The 18501-nt window shown below is 40.8% G+C and overlaps 1 protein-coding gene across 15 annotated transcripts in view; it reads left to right on the top strand.

Annotated features, from left to right (window-relative positions):
• Phc3 (polyhomeotic 3) overlaps positions 1-18501 on the top strand; it is a 70185-nt gene that overhangs the window by 12488 nt on the left and 39196 nt on the right. For 10 of the 15 annotated variants that reach the window (XR_389590.1, XR_003954324.1, XR_001783690.1 and 7 more), the window contains 3 exons: positions 5961-6116; positions 8192-8290; positions 14340-14583. Coding sequence is in view for 10 of the 15 variants with exons in the window: in NM_001165956.1 (NP_001159428.1) it covers positions 5961-6116; positions 8192-8290; positions 14340-14583 (499 nt within the window). In the remaining 5 variants the exon portion in view is untranslated. The remainder of the gene's footprint in view (positions 1-5960; positions 6117-8191; positions 8291-14339; positions 14584-18501) is intronic. The other 5 variants (NM_001165955.1, XM_006535470.1, XM_030252612.1 and 2 more) reach the window with 2 other exon arrangements.

Below are 18501 nucleotides of genomic sequence, written 5' to 3'. Positions count from 1 at the left end.
ACTCCAGTTCCAGGGGATCTGATGCCCTCACACCAATGCACATAAAATTAAATTAAGTAAAAAATTAAGAGATAGATAGAAAGGAAACAGATTCTTCTCTTACACATCCTGACCAGTTTCCCTTCCCTACACTCCTCCCAGCTCTGCCCCAGCTCCAGCTCCCCTCTCCCCCACATACACTCCCTCCATTTCCCTTCAGAAAGGAGCAGGCCTTCAAGAGACAGCTAAACAAGATAAAACAGGATACAATAAGACAAGGAAAAGGTCCTCATACCCAGGCTGGAAAAGGCAGCCCAATAGGAGAGAATAAAAGAGTCCAAGAGCAGGCAAAAGAATCAGAGGCACACCTGCTCCCACTGTTAGGAGTCCCACAAGAACACCAGCCTACCAGTCGTAACATATACCAAGGACCGAGAGCAGACCCATGCCTGACGGCACTTACGTAACAGCTAATAGCCACTTATGAGAGAATATATAGTCGTGGTTTCCTTTCTGGGTCTGGGTTACCTCACTCAGGATGATTTTTTCCTCGTTTCATCCATTTGCCTGCAAGTTTCATGATGTCATTTTTTTTAAAAAAAAAAGTTGAGCAATACTCCATTGTGTAAATGTACCCATTTTCTCTATCCTTTCTTCAGCTGAGGGACATCTAGGTTGTTTCCAGTTTCTGGTTATTATGAATATAACTGCAATGAACATGGCTGAGCAAGTATCCTCGTGGTAGGATGGAGCTGTGTCTTGAGGTAGATCAGTTCCCAAATTTTCTGAGGAACCACCATATTGATTTCCAAAGTGGTTTTACAAGTTTACACTCTTGCTGGTAGGAGTGAGGAGTGTTTACCTTGCTCCATATCCTTACAAGCACCAGCTGTTGTTATGGTATTGTTGATCTTAGCCATTTTGACAGATGTAAGATGAAATCTCAAAGTAGTTTTGATTTGCATTTCCCTGGTGGCTAAGGATGTTAAAAATTTCTTTAAGTGTTTCTCAGCCATTTGAGATACTATAGAGAATTCTATACCCCATTTTAGATTCTAGTTTCTTGAGTTCTTTATATATTTTAGATAGCAGTCCTCTATTGGATGTGGAGTTGGTAAAATCTTTTCCGGCTCTGTGGACTGCTGTTTTGTCCAGTTGACAGTGTCCTTTGCCTTACAAAAGGAAGCTTTTCAGTTTTCTGAGGCCCCAGTTATTAATTGTTGCCCGTAGTGCCTGAGCTATTGGTGCTCTGTTTAGGAAGTGTTTCCTGAGCCGGTGTGTTCAAGACTGTTCCACACTTTCTCTTCTACTAGAGTCAGTGTGTCTGGGTTTTAATTTTTATTGTTGTTGTTGTTTGTTTGTTTTTGTTTTTTCAAGATTTATTTATTTTATATATGTGAGTACACTGTTGCTATTTTCAGACACACCAGAAGAGGGCATCGAGTCCCATTACAGATGGTCGTGAGCCACCATGTGGTTCATGGCAATTGAACTCAGGACTTGTGGAAGTTCAGTTAGTGCTCTTAACCACTAAGCCATCTTTCCAGCCCATGTGTCTGGTTTTATTTTATGTTATTTTTAGAGATTTATTATTTATTTATTTTTTATATGAGTACATTGTAGCTGTCTTCAGACACCCCAGAAGAGGCCATCAGATCCCATTACGGATGGCTGTGGCTGGGAATTGAACTCAGGACCTTTGGAAGAGCAGTCGGAGCTCTTAGCCACTGAGCCATCTCTCCAGCCCCTGTCTGGGTTTATGATGAGGTCTTTGATCGTGGTTTTTCCCTTTACAACTCATCATAGACCTTCCCCTACTTTCCAGCCTCTTAACTTTATTTTCTCTCTTCCTCCTCCCAAAAACCCAAATCAATCAAACAAACAAACAAACAAACAGTGCCCCCAACACAAGAGACGAAAAAAATCACAAAAACGAAAATCAAGCAAGCAAAAGACCAATAATACAAAAAAGAAATCACCAAAACAAAGCAAATTGAAACAAGTCCACAGAAGTACGATTGAGTTGTTCTGTTGGTTGGGTGCTCTTGAGCATGGGGGTCTTGTGTTGGTCAGCTTCTCCTGGGCATGGCGATCCGATGCCTCCTTTTGGCTTCTGTAAGCACTGAGTTCACCTGTAATCCCCCTTCCTACATACACACATACACACGTGCACATGCACACACATAATTTAAAACTTTTTTAAAAAGAATTTAAGTTATGAGCATACCCAGTAATATCACTGCTCCTAAGATGTATTCTGAAAGCTTGATTGCATGCATGTGGGTTTTCATGTTAAATTCTGTAAGTGGCCAATGATGTAACTTAGGGCAAGCAAGCCAGTAGGTTGCCTGCACTCCGAGCCTTTCTGATTTTCTATGTAGACTTCTAGCTTTTTCTTCATCTAGATACACCTGCATTTAGATGAAAAAGAGAGGATTCAGTAAATGATGATATGGTCTGAATTGTGTCTCCCCAAAATTGATATGTTGAAAACCTAACTAGAAATAGACTTTGTAGTGAACTGACTAAAGTTAAATGAGGTCCTAAGAGTGAAGCCCTCCTATGAGAGGACCGATGCCTATTAAAGAGGAAACGTTCTCGGAGATCCCTCCAGCATGGGAGGATATAGGAAAAGGTAGTTACCAGAAGAGACCCCACACTGGAGACTTGGGTTGGACTCCCTTACTACTCTCAACTTAAAAACAAATGTCTGTCTTTAAAATTTGTGGTGCTGGGAATTGATGCAGGCCCCCACACAGGCTGGATGCAGCTCTACCACTGAGCACGGGCCTGTCCTATGTTTCTGTTGCTCAAGTTGTCCGGTTGTGGTTTTCTGTTGTGGCAGGCTAAGACAGAAAAGGCTTTGCATGTGAAAGTTGGCCAAACAAATCAGTTTTTGAATTATTCAGTAACATTGTATTTGAAGAGCGGGTTTGTTAAATAGTTTGTATACTAGTGACTAAATGTTAATTTATGATTCTCTGAGGGTTTCTTAACTAGTTTACATGTATAATACAAGTATGTGTGACTTATGTTGCAGGATGAGTGGCAGTAAGAATGAACATCAGCTAGAATATGAAACATAATTTTAATAAAGGGTGGGCTTTTGTTTTTTTGTTTTTTTCTTTGAGACAGGATTTCTTTGTGTAGCCCTGGCTGTCATAGATCTAGGTCTGCAGACCATGCTGGCCTGCCTCAGTCTCCCAAGTGCTGGAATTAAAGGCTTGCCCCACAGCGGCCTACAATATACTTACAAGCAAGCAAACAAACACCCCAAAGATATGTTGCTAGATCATCTGTAAACAGAATCCTTTTAGGATACAGCCAAATTGCCCAAAGTTGGGCAATAGAATAGGGATTGAACCTGAGCTAATAGTGAAGTTTTGGGATGGTGGTTATGGGAAGGGAGACAGTTTTTTATTGTTAAGAATCATGCTGGTTGCCCTGAGGGTGCACTCGGGTTACAGAGCCCTCCTTCCTTCATGGGCAGTGTATTCCTTTGCAGAATTGCACCCAGACATAGCAAAGATCTTTTTTTTTTTTTTTTTTTTTGGTTTTTCGAGACAGGGTTTCTCTGTGTAGCCCTGGTTGTCCTGGAACTCACTCTGTAGACCAGGTTGACCTCAAACTCAGAAATCCGCCTTCCGCCTGCCTCTGCCTCCTGAGTGCTGGGATTAAAGGCGTGCGCCACTACTGCCTGGCAGCAAATATCTTAATAGAATATAATCAAATAGTAATTGACTTTCTCCATAACTGGTATGGTAGTGAACAGGAAAGAATTTGAGGAGACTGTAATGGATACATTAGTTTTATATGGGATGTTAATTTTTAGAACAGAGCTCATTCTGGAACAGCTCCGTTTCAGGCATGCATTATTGTGTTGGATTCTGCGTTAGTCTTTCACTCTCATGAGGAAAATGAGTTCCAGTACCTTTGTGTGTACACTGTGCGCATCCTGAAGACTGACATCTACGGAGGGTATCTGCTGTGCTCATTCTGAGACAGGGTTACTAACTGAACCTAGAGCCCTTTGCCTGCTTGGGAGTGGCCATCCAGCAAGCCCATGGACCCTCACGCCTGCTGTCCCAGGTTTAAGGTTGTGGATGTGGGCCATTGTGCCCCGCCTTTATGTTGGCCCTGGGCCAAACTCAGCTCCTCCTCCTGTGCGATGAGCACTTTACTGACAGAACCGTCTCTCCAGCCCATGTTTCAGAACGTCTTAATGCTGTTGTGCTGTCAGTATTTGGTACCCAGTATTGGGTAAGTAAGCCATCAGAAAGGATGCCACCAAACAGAGCAGCCGCCATAATGTCCTATGACTGTGTACTTGTCTGTATCCTCAGGGTGCTGTAAAAATCTGTTTCCTTTCAAGTTTTGGTGCAAGTTGATTAGCCTTTTTCAGGATCTTCACTCAAAAACAGGGACCTCAGTGCCAGCCTTACAGCCTGGCCAGCCAGATGTGGCCCTTCTGTGGGGCCTCGGTGGCAGCTGTGGCTTACTGCCTGGGTTTGCACTTTGTACTGATACCTGGGCAGTTCCCTCCCACCCCGTGGTTTCGTTAACGCCACTCTCATCTTCACATTGAGGAGGCAGTGCAGAGTGTCTTTCTTTCTGACTCAGAAGCTCACTTTCTGACTCAGGAGTCTAATGATTCTTTTTTTTTTTTTTTTGTCTAATGATTCTTAATTTTATTTTCTGCTTTGTTCCACAAAAAGGATTTAAGGTGAGGTTGGGTTATATTCTCTGTTTGAAATTATCAAGAATGAATGATAGATGACCATGGTTATGAATTGGAATGATGAAAAAGGGTGTATGTATCTCTCTTCTCTGCTTCTTGGCCTCCCCGTTCCATTTCCCCTTTACAGATCCAAGCAGGTTACCAGTTTCTAATGTGTTTTCCATGGATTTACCAGGCTACACACTAGTCTTTACTCTTTTGAGCTAGGATCTTATTACATAATAATATGTAATAAACTTAGGCTATCCAGCAACTTGAAGTGTAGCCTAGCTCAGACTCACCATCAAATAACAATCCTCCTGCCTCAGTCTTTCTTATGCTTGGAGTACAGGCTTGTACCACCCTCTCAGCCATATGCTATTTTTTTCCTATTTTTTTTAGACCAGATCTCATGTACCCTAGGCTGACCTAGATCCTGTTCCACAGCGCAGAGCTGGCATTTAGCCCAGGGCCCTCGTCTCTCTACCTTTCAGTACTGGGTTATGAGTCACCACAGCTTTCTAATTAGTTCTTAAGCAGTGACTTTAAACTTTAAAGTATTTATGCATTAATTTTGTCGCCAATATTTTTCCATCTGTTTGACAGGTAACAATTATACTTTCTTATGTTTTGTGAATGCACTGCACTAATTTTGTGTTAACCTGTATGCTTTTTATATAGGAATGGATTATTTGTTTTTTAATTTTTACTCACTTCAGAAGCTCCTTAAAATGTGAGTGTGAGGGCTGGTGAGATGGCTCAGTGGGTAAGAGCACCCGACTGCTCTTCCGAAGGTCTGGAGTTCAAATCCCAGCAACCACATGGTGGCTCACAACCATCCGTAGCAAGATCTGACTCCCTCTTCTGGAGTCTGGAGACAGCTACAGTGTACTTACATATAATAAATAAATAAATCTAAAAAAATTAAAAAAAAATGTGAGTGTGAGAAAATAGTGTACTAAAGTTAGAATTTTGAAGTTATTTACTCTGTAGCATACTAAAATAATTGAACATTAGCCCAGATTTCAGGGAGGTAGTAGTAATGACATTTTAAGATGCTAGAAGTCTTACTGGAATGTGATATGTTAAAAAGTTGTCCCAGTTACTAAGCAGCCTGTGTTGGGTTTTGCTTGTATGGAAATAGTTGCCCACAGTAGAGGGTTCTGCAAAGATCAGAGCCGCTCTTTGAGGCTTCTGCTTGGTGAGGTTGAGGAGCACAGATGCAAAGCTGGAAGCATCTGACCTGTTACGTTATTGTCTTTAGATCCTGTCCGCTTCTCCTGCACCTGCTCAGCTGATGAACCGCTCCCAGACGTCCAGTTCTACCAGCGGCAGTATTACCCAGCAGACTATGCTACTCGGGAGTACCTCTCCCACCCTAACTGCCAGCCAAGCCCAGATGTATCTCCGAGCTCAGATGGTAAGATACAAAATACCAGCTTTCCAGTGTCTAACTGCTGGAGAGTTGAAGTGTGTCTAAGCTGGATAAAGCGAGGCATTTTTAATACTGGAACAGGAGTTAACAAGTGTGTGCATATGCTTAGCCTTTGTACATTTATAAATGTGTATAAAATTCCACCTTGAAGTAGGAAGCCTTCTTGGTAAAATTATTTTTTAATACTTAGTAATTGATTTTAAAAACGTTCTTGCCATCTCAACAATTGAAGAGCTTTTAATAATTTTATAGTTTTAATACTTACAGTAATATATAAAATAATTTTATTCTGCTGACATTAAAAATTTGAGGAAATAGTTGGAAATACTAAAACCTTAGTTTTTAACTATAAGGATTTGTCCTTGGACTTTCTTGTATCTGGATTGGAGTTTGACACTTCAGATAATTCATAGCTTTGGTTATAATTGTCTCAAATTTTATAATGTTGTGTTCTTATGTGTAATTCAAGTTTTTTATTAATATAGAAATATTGATTGATTATTCTATAAATAGGTTCCTACTGATTTCCTGAATTAATTGTTGAACTTGTTTTAAGGAATGTAGACAAAGTTAGACAAATGTTTTAGTATATATATGTGTTTTTAAATAAGTCATATATATGTATTAGTTAATTTTGCAGTAAGTTAGAGGTTGAATCCAGGCCTTCATGCATACTGGGCAAGGGTCCTGTCGACATTCACCATCTTCAACCTCCTTAATATGCAGGTTTCTGACCAATGAGCTGAGTACACATCTGACCCCAGGTCTTCATTTAGAGTTGGCTGGGCAGTTCCCAGTGGTGATTTGGTGGGCAGTGATGATGGGCACAGCTCTTATTCTGTTCATGAATTGTGGGGCACACATCACCTTTCTTGTGGTTACTTTTCTCCCTTGAAATCGTCTTTAATGATATGGTTTAAAATTTGGTTGAACCATTTGATTTTTGTGTGTGTGTGTGTGTGATGATTTGGACCTTTAAAATGGGCAGTTCATATGACTCAGTCTAATGGAATATATTCCTTTTGGAGGAGAGTGATTTGAGACTGCATGCACCAAAAAGAAGAAAATTTGTGGGTGAATTTACGTAGACTGAGTAAGTGAGTAAAGAATGAAAGTGTAAAAGGTCTAGAGGAAGGAGGGGCTCAGGGGCGGGGAGGGGCGGTTAGGGGACAGGGACAGTGAATATGATCATTATGTATGTGCACATACACACTGAAACCCAGTACTGTCCATTTAATACCTACTACTAAGAATTCAAAATGAGGAAATACCCCTAGTTGGTTTAGTTTATGTAGCAGTAAGGTGGTAGTTCCTGGAATGATTTAGAATAGTGTATCTAAGCACTGAAGCCTACTGTTACTGACTAAATTCGGTTCGGTTGAGTAGATTGTATTGTCTTAGAAATTAATGATACTTGTATAATAATAAAGGCCTGAAACAAGGCGAGGATGTACAGATTATGTTTTTCTTTTTTTGTCATTTTGTGTGAAGACATTTTGTTGCTCTGTTTTAACATTCTGACATTTACGTTTAGAATAAACAGCCTTTTACAGACAGTTTTAAAATCAGGAGCAACCGTACTTTGTTCTATAGCTAGGTTCCTTGTAGTGGAGAAACTGTAGTATGGTATGTGGCATTGTTATCTATGTGGACCAAAGAGACTTATTGCTGTTTCTTTTCCTCTTTCTTACCAGAAATTAATCTATATCCTAATAAATTTTTATTTTCACTTTCCATCTTAGGAATCCTGAGATAGTAGCTTTTATTTGAAACAAATTTGGTTTGAGGATTTCATATCACCAAAATCCATTTTTGTCTTTGAGTAGATTTTTTTTTTCCTACTCTCAGAATTGTGAGGTATTTTAAAGCTGTTGATGGCTTCTTTGAGCTCTGTGATTACAACCTTCTCTTTGTCATGTGAAGCCTTTTGCTTAGGAGGTGGTCCTAACTGGCATTGTCTCTCTGTCACAGGGTTCAGTGTCTTGCCTGCTTGCTGCACATTGTGTGTGGGACGTGTTCTTTAGTCTCAGGCTGTTACTTTTGGTTTTCTGTCTGTACAGCTGATTTTCACACCTGCTACCACTGTGGCTGCTGTACAGTCTGACATCCCTGTTGTCTCGTCGTCACCGTCACCTTCCTGTCAGTCTGCAGCTGCTCAGGTGAGACTGTCTGGCTTCACAGTATGCCCCTGAGGGCTGTGTCTCTTCGGAGAGACTGGCACTGCGCTCTCGGCTCAGCCTCCACTGCAGAGTGCATGGCCATGCCTTTCAGGGGAAATTCATGCACGACTGAGAAATTGGAGAACATGGTTGTTTGTAGAATTGACAATAGAATTGAACAGAGATTTAGCTTACTAGGTGTTCACTAAGGTTAATGAGGGTTTTGTTAATGACATTGTATTTTTAGTTTTATTATATACTAGATTCCTTTTTTATGGGAATTATATTATTTTTTGTAGACTTCTTTGCAAGCAGTTATATAATATATAAGCTGAAGTGGATGGTAGTTACTTAAGTAGAATATTACTTTACTTGACACTATGGAAAACAATGAATGCTAACTTCTATCTTATTCACAAAAATTAAATAAAAGTAGAATATAAGCCTAAAGATAGAAGTAAAAACTTAACTCTCCAGGAGAAAACAGGACAGCATCTCTGCAAGTCTAGTCAAGGCTTTCTTGGGGTGTACAAAGAGCATTAACTACAAAACAACAATAGTGATAAATTAGACTTTATTAAAACTATAAATTATTCTTTAAAGAATCATTACGAAAATGAGTACACAGACTACAGGCTGAAAAAAAACTATTCACAATAAATGTATCTGACCAGGGTGCTGGAGAGGTGGCTCAGTGGTTAAGAGCATTGACTGCTCTTCCAGAGGTTCTGAGTTCAATTTCCAGCACCCACATGGTGGCTCACAATCACCTGTAATGGAATCAGATGCCCTCTTCTGGTGTGTCTGAAGACAGCTACAGTGTACTCGTATACATAAAATAAATAAATCTTTAAAAAAAATGTATCTGACCAGAGATTGTACCTAGAATATGTTAAAAGAAATGCCTATAGCTTAATAATTGATTATGAGGTTAGTTTGGACAAAAAATTTGAGGAGATAGTCTAAAACAAGACAATATATAGGCCAGGCATGGCATATGGTTTTAATTCCAGCACTTAGGAGGCAAATAGATCTCTTTGAGTTTGAGGCCAACCTGGTCTATATAGTGAATTTCTTAACAATCAGAACCAAAAAGTAAGACTCTGTCTCATCATCATCAACAACAACTTCAAACAAAAAATGAGCACATGAAAAACATGTTCAACATCGTAGATCATTATAGATACACAGCAGAACCATAATGAGTGTTATTAGTACTCACCTGGGTGGCTGGAATGACTGGTGAGCTACAGTAGATTATGACAGCTAAATAGTCTCTAAGTGCCAAATGTGTAAGCAGATGGTGTTGTATTCATACAGTGGGGCCATATTCACAGGTGGGGGAGCAAGTCACAGATAAACCCATAACAGCATGGTTATCATGAAGCCAGACACAAGACGTGCACCTGGGATTCTGCATTTATAAAATTCCAGAATAGGGAAAATTCCCATAGTGAAAACATTAGATAACTGGTCCCTGAGGCCGAGAGGAAAGGTTGAGCGGGATGTTTTGTGTGTTGGTGGGAATGGTGGTTATATGGTATATATCTGCTGTCAAAACTCATGGAACGGTTACATCCATTATAAGTGATACCTCAGTAAACTTCACATAAAATTATTTACGTTCAGTAAACTTTCAGCTAAACAGTTGAGCAGATATTACTTTGTGTGATGCTATTTTTAGACTTCATGGCAGACTCTCATATTGTATCATTTTTGGCCTTTTATTTAATTACATATTTATAATATCTTTTGTTCGTTTGGGGTGTGTTTTCGGTTTTTTCTTTTGACAGGGTTTTGCTGTGTAGCCTTGGCTGGCCTGGTACTTGGTGTGGGCTGCAGGCCTTGAACTCAAGGCAGTGTTCTTGTCTCAGTGTCTGTCCCAGTGCTGGGATCTCAGGCATGAGTCGCTGTCCCTGCTGCGCTGTGTCTCATTTCATGTTTCACTTTCTGGCAAAATGTAAGAAATGAGGTAGTAACAGCATTCTTTGCCTTTTTTTTTTTTTTTGAGAGCCTCTTTGTGTATTAACATATGTAATAATAAAGACTAATTTTCATGTATTAGTTGTAAAGAGTGTGGTTAGATATACCAGAGTTTTCCTAACTCACGCCTGTTAGGTAGCGGTCAGTGGGTGCTAAGCTCCAACTTCTTTACTTACACTGGAAGTGACACCTCGGTTGTTAAATGGCCAACTAGGCAGTCAGAAACTACTTAGCCTTACAGTGCCTGCCACATAACGAGGTATCATAGCTACTGATTAGTGTTTTCATTTGACCTTGTGTGCAGACAAACCACACATTTGGTTCTTAGTTTTCAAGAAGCTAGAAATGAAGAGAGGAACATAACTATTTAAATGATTTCTAGTTTACGCACTAAACCAGTATCTTAGAGATTGTGACTGTTTAACGTGCTCTGGAGCAGAGCTTGCTTACCTGTATTTCATGATGAAAACGTTCTTACGAATCTTTGATCCAGCTCGTATAGCTTATGAGAGTGGCCTCTGCTGCACTTGGATGTGAGCTGTCTGTGTGGCTGTGTGAGGGCCTGATATAGCTAAGAACTGGAGGATGGTGTTTGGGCATTTTCTGTGACCTCTACGCTTGTGAAGGGGCAGTGAGTGAAGCTGGCAGTGGTTGGTGCCACCGACCCAGCGAAGGTTCAGGGCTGCTGCTTTTGAACCTTTTCCGCTACTTAAAAAGATTTGTAGTTTAATAATTTAATTTAAACTACAGTAGTCAGTAGATATTAGTTAATTTTTCCTCAGTGAAATACACACACACACACATACACACATGCACACTATGTATGTATGTATGTATGTATACACACACATATGGTCTAGTCTCATTGTGTACTTCTAGCTGACTTAGAAAAGTACATAGATCAGGTGGCTTCAGATTCCCAGAGCTCCACTTGCGTTTGCTCTGGAGTGCTGGGGTTAAAGGCGTGCACCATGATGACTGGCACTAAGGCATCTGTGTAGAAGAGTAAAAAATCGTCCTTATGAAGGGGCTCTGTGGGGAATGCTGATGTGAGGAGAAGTGATCTCTTTGCACTAAACAGCTGGGAGCTAAAGATCTACTGTGACCAGCACGACACTGACTCCCCATCTCTTGGGCAGAGAACATAGGACACTGTGACAGTGATTCAAGTTAAAGGATTTTGAGATTATTTTGGCAGTGATATATTCATTATGTACCATAAAACATTAGAGTGAAGTTAGGAAAAATATGTTATGCACAATGTGAGAAGATTTTCATAATATCATAGGCTTGGTTCAGGGGAAATGAAAATTAAAGCCAGGCTCTTAGCAAGAATATTTTTTTTCCTCAAAAGTGATGATGTCAAGGGCATCTCAATACGAATCTTTCCAACAGTAAATCAATACTACCTTTGGTGCTCTAGTTTCTGTATTGTAATTTATTTAATCAAGTTGGTACATGAGTGATGATGGCAGCTGTTAGTTACAATCTAAAAGCTCACATTGACCATATCTTACTTAACTGTGGAGACAGGGTATTGCCTTCCAGAATTGCAGGAAACAGCAAGAGAGTTAGAGAAATGACATGTGTGTGTGTGTGTGTGTGTGTGTGTGTGTGTGTGTGTGTGTGTGTGTATAGGTGTAGGTGTAGGTGTCAAGTCTCTGCTGATCACACACTTCATTCTGACTCACTCATTCAAGATTTCCAGGTTATTCTTGGTTGTCACTATTATATGGTCCACTGCATAGATCATTCATGGAAAAGCTGATATTCTTTATTATATTGCCCTCCTCAGGAGAGTTTATTGTTCTGCTTATTTGTTTATTTACGTACTTTTGGAGTCAAGGTCTTGCTGTGTGACCAAGATTGTGCTGGAATTAATGATGCATCTTAGGCTGGCCTTGAACTTTTTTGTGATCCTTCTGCTTCTGCCTCCTGCATGCTAGGATTATAGTCTTGGGCCATTATCCCTGATAGCTGTTTTTTCCTTTTGTAATATTGGACATACTGGGCAAAGGTTCTCTCACCTAGCTACATCTCTGTTCTCCCAGAGACATTTTAATGTACCTCCACCCAGACACTGATGGAGTTTGTTAGTAAATATGAACAAATTTTAGTGCTAGCATAAGAGCCTTACATGGAACAGAATAACCTTTCAAATAGCTTTATGATGTATATTTCAAAGTCAAATGTAAGAGAATATCCCAGACTTAGGAAGTGTCTGTGTTTGTGGTTCTGAGTGACCGTTAGGGAAATGTCAGTGCTGAGGATGAGAGCCTGTTAGCTCATCTCACCAGTCCCAGATGTGCATGCTGGTAATGCACACACCAGCTAGACATTATGGGAACGTTCTGGGCTGGGGGAGGGAAATTTCTCACAGAGGAGTTCAGGAAGCTCTTCTGAGAGAGGGGAGGGCATTATTGGATCAGGACTAAGGGCTTGAGAAAGAATGACGCTTAGGTGAGCAGGGCCAGAACAAATGAAGGATGTACGTGGTGTATACATGAGGGCCTGGTGAGAGCAGTTCAGCAGGAACGTAAGAACTGTAGACCAGAGAGGAGAAAGTGGGGTCAGTGTGGTCTGGGCCGATATCACGAGCTTTTGGATGGCAACCTAAGGAGTACAGTACAGTTTACTTGTGTGAAACTTTAATACTAATGGTTATTAATATATGCCGGCACACAATGGGAAGTATGTTGGGAAAATCTGAGAAGCTCCATATGATCTCATTTAGAAAGTTTTTCTGATGGTAGTGTTAGTCATTTTTTGTTGCCATGACTACTAACCTAGGAGAAACAATATAAAAGGAGGGACATTTGTTTTGTCCTGTGGTTCCAGTTCATAGTGGGCCCTTGCTGTTCTTTTTCTGGGTCATAGAGGCAGAGCATCATGGCAGGGGGTATGTGGGCCAAAGACTGTCTTGGTAGGGAGTGTATGACAGACCAACTTGCTTACTTTTTGGCAGACAGGCAGAGAAGGTGGCAGGAAGGGACCAAGGCCCCAGATCTGCTCTCCTACAGATCTGCCTCCAGTAGTCTATTCAAACCTTAAGTCCTTTTGCTGAGTAAGCAGTGATGAAGGCAGGGTCCTCCTCTATCAGTTCCCACGGCAGCTGCCTCCGAGCAGATGAGTGTGGCATCAAGACTTTAATCCATCTGCCTCTTTGTGGGCTTGACTGGGAAGGGACTTCATTTCCACAAATTAACGGTAGCTACAGAATTGTTGACGATTACCTGGCATGAGCATTTATTTGTCCTCTGTTGACGCTGTTTGGCATTTGGACAGGGAGTGTAGCCTTGAGTACCAGCTGAGGTGGATATGGAGTCAGGACCCTGAGAGTGCAGAACATAGGACTTGGCAGCATCTTTAGTCTTGACATGTTGGAACCTCCTGTGACCCTCTGAGGACCACTGCTAGCACTAACTGCGTTTGGTGCGTGTGTCACTTAGGCGAGAGGCCACGCAGCCTTTGGAGAGGCATTTTCTGCTTTGCTGTTGAGAAAGGTATAAGCTCAAGTAGGATGAAATGGGATAATCCCATCTGTTTACAATGGTTAGAGTGGCCCCAGGATAGGCAGGATACCACACAGACCCATTTCACAGCCGTGGATCATGTGTCAGCTCAAAAAAGCCAGTTCTCAAAGGCAAAGAATGGTCAGCAACATTATTTAAATTTCAGTTTTCTGAAAATGCTTCTCATAAGTATCACGATGGAGTAGTGGATTGGATGAATCAGGTGTCTTGCAGCACTACCCCAACACGGCTAGTTTACAGTTCATTGCTGTCAGCCCTTCCCCCTCAGTCTTTGGTTTTCATTTAGCTCCTCTTGTTCTTCCTATCCTCTTGCTCTTCATTCACACTGGCCTGTACCTGCCTTTACGGCCTTTAAAACCTGCCACGTAACATTTAAGATATGCTCACTTAGATGGGATCAGTGAGTTGTCTCAGGAGCTTGGCCCTCCTTGTGTAGGCATAATGTTAATTGCTGTTATCATCTTAACATCGCCCTTCCCATATCTGCTAAAGCCATCTGTTTTTATCTTTACTTTTTGTTATGTGGTTCTTAGGTTCAGAATTTAACCTTACGCAGCCAGAAGCTGGGTGTCTTATCTAGCTCACAGAATGGCTCACCAAAAAGCGCTGGTCAAACCCAGTCCTTGACAATTTGCCATAATAAAACAACAGTGACCAGTTCTAAAATCAGCCAACGAGACCCTTCTCCAGAGAGCAAGAAGGGAGGAAGCCCAGGTCTGGAATCTCGGAGCACGGCCGTCACTCGGACATCAAGCATCCACCAGTTAATAGCACCAGGTGGGTACACAGTCATGGCAAGCAGTTGTCTCATACAAAGGTGTCTGCTACTTGAGTAAGAGTAGCAGTGTTCAAACATTTTAAAATGAGGATTTTGATAAGTTAAAGAAGATCTCACTAAGTAGCTTGAAAACAACAGGAAGAAAGCCTAGTAGCTAAAACAGATTATAACAGCAGAAAAGATGGTCTTCTGTTGCTGTTACTCGATACTTGACTAGATCTTTATTATGTGCTGGTCTCCCTTTATATCAGTAAAACCTTTTAGTACTTAAAAAAGTATGTCTTAGCTTTAGTGAAACGGTTTTTAAGCTCTTAGAAGAAATTAAGTGTATTTTGTGTAAGTCATTAGGAGGAATAATTTGTTACTTTTTCAAAACAAAAGATTGTGCAAATAAGGACATGATTTTTCCAACCCCTCCTCCATCAGCACCAGTGTGGGACTTCATCTGGGAGCAGGTTATCCGGGAATTGCATCTTTCCTTTCTTATCAAGCTGTCATGGTCTCTTCTGCAGGTAACCCTGCTCCTGGTTCTTAAAGTGAAAACCTTGCTTGGGCTTTCCAGAGGGAGCCTCCTGTCTCTTGTTCTGTACTATTGAAATCTACTTCCCCATCCTGACAGACGTCTCTGTGTGTTTGCTACTGGGGACTGAATCTAGAGCCTTGCCCATGTGCTACACAAGCGTTCTAACATGGAGTTACACATCCCTGTAACTTGGCATCGTCTGATTTCTCTGAGTTGAAATGTGTCCTGACTCTGACCTTTCATAACAGCCCTTGTTTATATACTTCCTGGCCTCAAACATCCTTCCTAGACTCCGTAGTGACCTGAGCATCTCTGCCTGTGAGAGCGTGGATCTTTAGCGCTCTACTTGACTATGTCTTGTCTTCTTTCAGATTCACCTTTTCATCTTGATAGCACTAAGTTGTGCTTTACATTCATTTGCCTGTAAAGGGTAGACAGCTATGTATTCGATGAGTCCATCCCTCAGTTTTCCACACTTAGACTTTGGAAATTATCACACCATGTTTCTCTTTAGCATTATTTAGCTATCACAGTGCTTAGATTGTTATGAATGAATCTTACATATGCACTATAAACTTTGCTAACAAATCCTTTCATGCTGTAGTTAGAAATGGTTTGTTTCTTTCTTTCTTTCTTTCTTTCTTTCTTTCTTTCTTTCTTTCTTTCTTTCTTTCTTTCTTTTTTTTTAATATCTATGTCCTGGTCTGTGTTGTCTCTAGGGCCAGAACTGGGTTTTTGCAGAGCATTGTCTGGAGTCTTCTCAGCCTCAAAGTACCATCCTGCCAGGATTGTGAGAGCCAGTGGGGAACAGCGCTGGCCCCTAAGCCTGAAGTGACTGGGTGCTTCAGGGGAGAGTTTCTAGGGAGACCTGCCATCTTATTTTTCCTTAGCTAGAACCATGCCAACAGTCATTTTAAAAAGAGAAAAGGACCAAACCCTCTATTTGTAGTCTAATGTAGTTGCCAATAGTTACTACAGTGGACATGGTTACTGTTTTCTTGTATGTATTTTTAGGGTGTAAAAATAACTTGATTTTCTTTACTATTTGTCCTCAAGAGTGGATGCCTTCACTTGTTGGTAATTCTTTCTATTTATTTATTTATTTATTTATTTATTTATTTATTTATTTATTTAAAATAACTTGATTTTCTTTACTATTTGTCCTTAAGAGTAGAAGCCTTCACTTGTTGGTAATTCTATTTATTTATTTATTTATTTATTTATTTATTTATTTATAGCTCAAGCTGGTGTTGAACTCATGATAGCTCTCCTGTCTCAGCCTCTGATATTAGCCCAACTGATAATTCTGATAGTTTTGTCGTTAATATATAAAGGTAAAAGTTCACTTTTAAGCAGTTTTTAGAAGGCTTCTTTCTTTTTCCTTTTTTCTTATCTAGACAGTATTTCAGCGTATAGTGAAAAAGTCCTCTACTGCTTTGTCAGGTACCTGGACGTCCCAGGTCAAAGCCTGACCATGCCCAGCTCTAACAAGGATGTCTTTTCCCCTTGTCCCTTGTCTTTGTCCTCACAAGAACTTCCCTGTGAGTGCACAGGGGTAGGTGAGGGAAGCTCACTGGTACTTCTTTAGGAACATTGTGTGTGTGTGTGTGGTTGCTTATTTTGTGTGTCGGCAGCATGAACATTTCACAGTGCGTGTCAGGTTAGAGGACGGCTTGTAGGAATCGGTTCTTTCCTTCCACTGTGTGGATTCCAGGGATTGAACGCAGGTCACCAGGGTTGTCAGCAAGTGCCTTTTCCTGTTGAGTCAGCCCTGGGTTTCTTTTTATTGGTATAGAACTCTCTGCCTTGTCAGGGCCTTCTTCCCAGGATTCCATGTGACCTTAATTTTCTAGCCTCACCATCTCTAAATATAGCCACTTTGGGGGTTTGGTTTCAACATGTGAATTTGGGGAAAGGGGAACAAACAGTTTATAATAGAGCCCTCGACTCAGGATTTGATTTTAGTTAATCTGTCATATATTGCATTAGTTTAGTACCATGTAGACTTCATGGGGTTGTAGTAATTATTGAATAAAATGATATATTATTATAAATAGTAAGAGAAATTGTGTCAGTCATTAATCTTTCAAATATTAGGCCACTCTGACAACAATAAAGTCTTCATTAGAGTTGAAGAAAGTCACCAGTAAGGCACAGCTTCCTAGACATGGTCAGCTTTCTTGCTCACAGTCCTGTCCTCCATTCTAGGATCATCCTTGCGCTCGGACTTCTGATCCGAGAAGATTTTACCTTAGGTGAAGAATAGACTTTCCTTTACTAAAATATCAGTTTGCGTTAGTGTTTCCTACGGCTTACCTACCAGATCACACAGAGCTTATCCTAGTGGATGCGTCAGCTGTGTTCAGGAACATGATCCACGTGGGCTGCAGAGACACTTAGCAGTTAAGAATGACTGTTGTTCTTGTGAGGACGAGAGAGCTGTTCCTTGGCTCCATGGAGGATGGTTCACAGCCACCTGTAGCTCCAGATCGAGGGAATCTTGATGCTGCCTTCAGGCCTTCTCAGGGACTCACACTCGTGCACACACCACACATAGACACATAACTAAAAATCAAGTGTGTGGAAAAGATGATGAAATTAAATTATAACTTGGTTTTTTTTTTAAATGGAGGCAAATGATCTGTTTCCTTATCCGGGAGAAGGACTAACAGCACTCACTCACCAGCTGTTGTCCGAGCACTGATGAGAGACTTAAAAGCACTTACAGTACGGCCGGACTTTACTCACGGTTCTCTTTTGAATACTGTATAACATAGCTATCACCACATTTGTATAGAGCTGGCAGTCTTAATTTGAATTACTAGCTTATGTGAAAAAAATTTTTTTTAAAATATAGCCTTTGTATTTTATTTTATTTTTTTGGTTTTTCGAGACAGGGTCTCTCTGTATATATAGCCCTGGCTGTCCTGGAACTCACTCTGTACACCAGGCTGGCCTAGAACTCAGAAATCCTTCTGCCTCTGCCTCCCGAATAAAGATGTGCGCCACCACTGCCCTGCGAAAATATTTTTAGATTAAGCATCTGTTCTAATACTGAGCTGAAACCACAGTCTTCCATTTTTGAAACAATTAGTAGATATCGATTGAAAATTCTAAATACTCTTTGAGATATTAATTAGATGTTAATTTCTTTAAAGGACTGCTATAGTTTTTAAACAAATCATTTCATATGATTTTTGCCTCTGTGTATTTGTGCACCTCATGTGTTCCTGGTAACACAGGAGGCTGAAAGAGGGCATTGGACCCCCTGGGTCTGGAGTCACAGATAGTTATGGGCAGCTGTGTGGATGTTGGGAACCAAATTCAGGTCCTCCCTCTGGAAGAGCAACCAGTGCTCTTAGCTGCTGAGAAGTCTTTTCAGCCTGATCCCTAA

This window comes from Mus musculus, chromosome 3, assembly GCF_000001635.26.
Source record: "Mus musculus strain C57BL/6J chromosome 3, GRCm38.p6 C57BL/6J".
Lineage (NCBI taxonomy): Eukaryota > Metazoa > Chordata > Mammalia > Rodentia > Muridae > Mus > Mus musculus.
The sequence above is the reverse complement of the archived record's forward strand: the minus strand, read 5'-3'. Positions and strand labels throughout refer to the sequence as shown.